Source organism: Myiozetetes cayanensis, unplaced genomic scaffold, assembly GCF_022539395.1.
Source record: "Myiozetetes cayanensis isolate MyiCay16 unplaced genomic scaffold, myiCay2020 scf32, whole genome shotgun sequence".
NCBI classification, from domain to species: Eukaryota; Metazoa; Chordata; class Aves; order Passeriformes; family Tyrannidae; genus Myiozetetes; species Myiozetetes cayanensis.
Window position 1 is genome coordinate 305080 of NW_026087544.1, and position 6000 is coordinate 311079.

At 53.0% G+C, this 6000-nt stretch overlaps 1 protein-coding gene across 1 annotated transcript in view; it reads right to left on the reverse strand.

Moving 5' to 3' along the window:
• Positions 1–4361, reverse strand: part of SCUBE3 (signal peptide, CUB domain and EGF like domain containing 3) — a 28563-nt gene extending 24202 nt beyond the window's left edge. The window contains exon 1 of the mRNA XM_050326750.1: positions 4277–4361. Within this exon, the coding sequence (XP_050182707.1) occupies positions 4277–4361 (85 nt within the window). The remainder of the gene's footprint in view (positions 1–4276) is intronic.
• Positions 4362–6000: the final 1639 nt, after the last annotated feature.

The window sequence follows — 6000 nt, forward strand, 5'->3', positions numbered from 1 at the left end:
GGAGGATGCCGTGTGGGGCAGCTTTTTGTAAATTGGCCAAAGATGCGTTATCTGAACTCAGATACTGACTCAGGTGCTGTGTGATGTCTTGCTGTGCCAGCAGTCTCTGGGCAGGTACCTGTGCTCAGGTCACATCAGAGGGGATCTGCATCTCGCCATGTGGCAGAGACCCCTGCACCACCCCAGTGCCCCAGGTACCCACCCAGCTGTCCTGAAAGCATGTGAGACACAGGAGATGCACTTCCAGGATAAGGACAAGGAACCACAAGTCACAACAAGGACGGGGGGGATTCCCAGCCTGATCACCCCACTGCGCCATGCCCGAACCCTGCTCTATACCCCTTGCAACAGGTTTTGCTTCCCTAAAGCTGGCAGTGCCCCAAAAGGGGCTTTTTTCCCCTCTCATTGATGCTTCCCACTCCCATGAGGGCAGAGCCAGGTTGAGATCCCCATCCCCTGCCCTAGTTTAGGTCATCCTGATGGACTGCAGCTTTATCACCATCCCCTGGGTTGGAAATGCTCCCTACATCTCCATCCCACCTTCTTGTGCTAACCCTGGTCACTTCAGCCCAGTGCTGTCACCATTTCCCCATGAAGGGTTCGATGCTCCCCACCAGCAGCGTGTTCATCTCCCTGGGGAATTGTCATTGCCGTTGTTGTTTCTTTGGCTTATCAGACTGATCAAGCCTTGCCTTAAAAAATGTGTTTGTTTGGTTTTTGCTCTGGGAGTAGCAATTGCAAGATGTCCAGCAGGGAGATGGCCTCCCCGAAATGTGGCCGGACATCCTCCAGAACTGCCAGACAGAGCAAACCTTATTTGCCATCCCAGGCTTCTCCTAAAGCTTCTCGGGGGACTTATAATTTTGGAAGTGAAGGTTAAGGTCATTCATGCATACTTTTTCCTAAATAGATTACTCTGGTGTGACTGTCTGCAAAGGAAAAATCTCTATAAAAATAAAAGAAAAAAAGACCCTAACAGTTAGGAGACAGCAATACATCGACACTGGAAGACTCAAGGTGTCTGAATATTTATACTCCAGTTGGCAGTTATAAAAAAAACTCTTCTTCCCTCCTTCCTACCCACCCCCTCCCCTTTTTAATCTCAGTACAGGCACGTTAGACGCCCTCAGTCAAAGATCTCCTTTGAACTGTGTATGTGAAATGTTTACAGTTTTACATTTCATATTTCAGTGGGGTGGAGGGGACAGGCACAACAGTCGCACACTGTGAATGCCGGAGAGGGAGGAAGGCAGAGGCCAAGGGGGAGGAGGTTTGGCGGCAATGGGAGGAGAATCAAACACCATCTCAACACTGCAATTGGAAAATTTTAGATTCCTTAAAAAAATATTTAAAAAATAATCCCTGGTGGTGTAGGCTCTGCAGGTGCATCCCATTGACACTGACCCCTCACATGGGATGGTGGCTCCATCCACCAGCACTTAAAGGGCTGGTGTTACCTACGGGTGACCACTGAGTGACCAGCAGGCTGGGTTGGGGCCCCAGTCCCACACAGAACCCTGCACTGGATCTGTGCGCGTGTCAGGGGCTGCAAGCTGGAGTGCTGAGGTCCCCCAGGGAAATGCTGCATCTCCCTTCCAGCCCCATGCCCTGACATCATCTGAGGACATGTGCAATTAGTTGCAGGGAAAAGTGGCAAATCCTGGTACATGTCCCCAGGGATGGGGATGCTGCCAGAGGGGCCAGTGCTGCCTGGCACAAGAGGAGGCTGCAGAGCTGCAAGTCCCTGGGCTCGGTTGTCCCGGGGCACAGGGAGGGAAGGATGCTGGAGGGACTGGGCAAGCACACTGCTCTGCTGAGAGCAGGGGCTCAGGACAAGCTCCTCTGCCTGGCAGGCTGACGGACAAGGGATTGAGACACTGGGGGTAACAGTATCTGTCCAAAACCCAGGGGAGCAGTGGGCACAGCAGTGATTGGGCAGCTTGGACTGGGGGACCAAGAGAGAGTCCATCCCAGCTGTGAATGCATCTCAGGAGCCTCCCTGTGGTTATTTAGATTTATATTGCCAGTACTCCTCTTGAAAGCTTTCCTAGCCCTAAGCTGACCCTGCAGCCAGACAGGTCTGCTGGCAGACACCGTCCAGGCCCGGCAGCCGGTTCTCTAAATCCTTCCTTCCCTGCAGACTAAACTTTCTGGGGTAATTCAGTGCAAGAAATGAGCCAGCAAGGCCAACCCACGGCACAACCTTATCTCAGGAAGAAAAGTCGATCTGACGGGAGAGGAGCCCTTCTCAGCCTGTGACGGTCACCTGGTGAGAGTGGCTGTCCCCAGAAGGCAAAGGCTTCAGGACAATGCGTGCCCCATCCTTGGGGCATCGCCCAGCACATATGGGGGTTGCTGATGCTTTTCAGAAATATCCTGCTGAGACATGTCCCAGACGCACAGGGCAGCTCTGAGGAGCTCAGTGACACTGGCAGGAAACCAGGCAACGGCGGGTTCCGAGGAAAGGCACAGGTTGTACCTGTCATTGGTTATGCCCTCATGATGCCCATGAGTTCAGTCTCATGCAAAAAGAATCAGGACCGGGTCCACCCCTGCCCAGAGTCCTTGCATGCCTGCAGGCACCAACCTTTGCCCCTCTGCAGCTGCTTCCCCCTCCCCAGCCCCCAGAATCCCCCATCAGCAGCCTTGGGGATTAATTCCCCACCACAAACCCCCTGGCTGCCAAGTGGCTGGACACCTGGGGGCTGCTCAGTGCCTGTGCAGGACTGGGAGGAGACGGCACTGTCCCAGGCATATGCGAGCGATGTACCCCGGCGCAGGATTGAGCTCACCTCTCTCCACCCCCACTCCACCCATCTCCTTCCCTGAAGGGATCTGTCAAGTCTCTGCACGATGGAATTTCACTTTGCTATTTTAATGCAATTCTGGCTCAGGCTTAAATGGAACTGGAAACCAAAAGGCCTTAATAAATAAATATTATGATAAGAAATGAAAGCAATGCATACACTCAAGATAATTTGAGGGGGGATAAAAACATAAGCATTCCTTTCTGTGCCTAAATCATAAAGCTTTACGTGAAGCTGGATGCCTTCTTACCAAACCTTTGCCCTGGAAAATCTCTCCTGCTTGCCCAGGCTGCCCTCCTGAAAAGTCGCCTATTGTTTTAGAAACACTTTGAGCCAGATAAGACAATAGCCTTGAAATTCCTTCTAACTTTGTCAGTGACAGGGCTCGGGTGACCACGCGCATGGCTGGAATCTGCCTATAAGAGATCTTTCATTATATTCTGCGCTCTGAGATTTCATTCACATACTATTTAATCTTGCCGTACGCACAAACACGCAGCTGCCACAACAGCACAGCCAAAGCTGGGTTGGAGAAATCTTACATACTGTAAGTGCTATGGAAAGAAAAGAGAAAACCCAACAGATGGTACAGATAGTGGTGAATTAAGGAGAAAACCCCCTTTGAGACAGCCAACAGGATCATGTATAGGGCTGTGTGTGCTCGTGTGTGCGCACGCACTCCCGTGCGTGTGTATAGAAAAAAATCTGGGCTAAATATAGAGGTGCTATAGAAAAGCGAAGGTATAGATAGACCATACATAAGGCTCTGTGTGTGCATCTGTGAAGGAGAGGCTCTAGTTCAGTACGGGAGTGGTGAAACAGAAAAGCCAGAAGTTGATAAGGATGGGATGCACCTCTCTTTCCAAGAGATAGGGAAAGAGCTCCCTTATTTTTCAGGCTTTGCTATGCTCAGCTACCCGAAGTTTTCTGCTCCCCACACCCCTGGAGCCAACATCTGAGACTCCCCCGTGCCGACGTAAAGCCCCCGAGCACAGATGCAGCCTCCCAGCGTTATCGACGCCCGCTCCGCCATCCCTGCCCTCCAACCCAGCCCGGAGCAGCCTCCTCGCACGCACCGCCGCTGCATCAGCCCCATCTCACAGACACCGAAACCAGCAGAGCCCCCCTAAGCCCCTCCAAACAGCCATATTTTCCCTGTGATGGGTCCAGACTTGTTTGCCCACTCTAATTTTCTGCCTCTGCACTCCCTGCCTTGAGATAAAGAGTCCAAATAGAAAAAACTAAAGTCTAAGAAATGCAACTCATTAAAGAGTTTACAAACCCAACCCCAGTCCAAGGCAGTAGGAGAGAATATCTGCAAGCGACATTTAAAATCCCCTCCACTGTTTGTTGTTACTGCTGCTGCCTTCTCCAGCCTGCACTTAAACCCCAGCTCTAAGGAGGAGATCCGGCTGCCCAATCCACACATCAAATAGCAAAACCTTCGAGCAGGGAAGATTTTCTCTTACCTTGACTGGCTTTATTTGCCAGAGTGTTTCCAGAGTGGAGGAGAAAGAAAAGGATGGAAAATCCAGCAATCTGCAAAGCTCCCATTGCAATCCCAGTCTGCAGGGAGGAGCAGGGGCAAGAAGGGGGATTTCTAGTGCTTTAAAGGAAACAAGGGGCTGAGCATGCGAAGGAAAATCAAGGGAGGAAGGGGCTCTCTCCTTGCCGTGTGTGAGACAGAGGAAGGGAAGGGAACTGAACTGATGGAAAAAGCTGCTTTGGGTTCAGTTTGGGGCTCTTGGTGTTGCTGAAGAGAAGAGAGCGAGGGAGGGAGACCCAGGGCAGTTGGAGGAAAGTGGACTCTATCGCCCTCTCTCTGGCGGCTGCTCTGATCCCTTCTCCTTTTTTTTTCCCTTAAATAATCCCAGCCAATTCCAGTTTTGCAAGAGCAGCAGCAACAGCAGCAGCAGCGCTGAAGGGGGGAAGCAGGCGCCTTGCCCTGGTGCTGGGGACCTGGGAAAGGGGAGTGGAAAGGAGAGCCCCATCCAAGCAACGCCCTTTTTCTCTCTCCCAGCTTTTCTTTCTTTCTTTCTATTTGGCTTTGGTTACTCCTTCCCGGCTCCCCCCCTCACACCCCCAAGGCTGGGCTTTGCCTGCAGGAATTTACAGTCTGCGCTGAAGGAGAAGGGCCAGTAGCCATGGAGACTGCTTCCCTGGGAGCAGGGAGGTCAGGCAGAGACCACGGGCGATCAATGCATCAATGCAAAGCCCCCTGCAACCCCCAGACCCACCCGGCACCTCGCAGCCCCTTGGCCAGCCGAGGGCTCGAGATGGTGGCAAGGGGAGGGGGGCTGGGGGAGGCTTATGGAATGAGAAAAGGCAAGGGGTGGAAAAGGGGAAAGAAAAAAATATACATAAGAAAAAAACCCAAGAGTTTGCAGATGGCACAACCCGGCTGGGCTTGGCAGCTCCGGGAGCATCTCAGAGTTGTGGGCAAGGGGAACGCAGGGCCAGAGAGCAGCTCTGCTGGTTGCAGGGAAAGGTGGGAGAAGGGACTGCAAACAAGGGCAGAGGGAGAAGAAAAAGACCATTCTGAAATATTCAGAGGGTTTTGTTTGCTTGTGGGAGCTTCTCACAGCCTGGCCTCCTGCAGCTGGGGGCACCCCAGGCAGGCAGGGGGACCCCTGCCCTGCTCCATGACCATCCCTATGCTGGGAGCTGCTGGCACTATCTCTCTTCCAGGGTGTTCCTGCTTTCCAAGCCAGGAAAGGCATCAACAGCCATGAAATTGCAGCAGGAGATAAGGCTGGGAGCCAGGAGCGGGACCAGGAGGAAGGTGTGCAGTGATCCCACCTGTCCAGGGATACAGGGTCTTGCAGCCACAGAGGCCACCATGCCCACAGAGTTATCCTGCACATGGGCTTCTCCCAGCCCACCATGCTGCCCCTGAACCCTCCCGTACCCCCTTTTGTCCTAGTAACACCTAAAGATATGACCAGTGGGAATGTGCTATCCCGCTTGGCACTGCCACCGGAGGAAGCCAGTTCCAGTCTGTGCCAGGAGCTCCTGGGGATGAAGGCTACTCTCGTACTGTGCCGAGTAGGAAGGAGCCCTGGCCCTTGCATCCCACATCCTGGCACGAGCTGAGACCATCGTCAGTGGGGTGCCACCACCCTTCCATGAGCATCACTCCGCTTTTCTTTCCCGGCTGGGATTTGCTGCATAAACACGAGTCTCTTATGGCTGT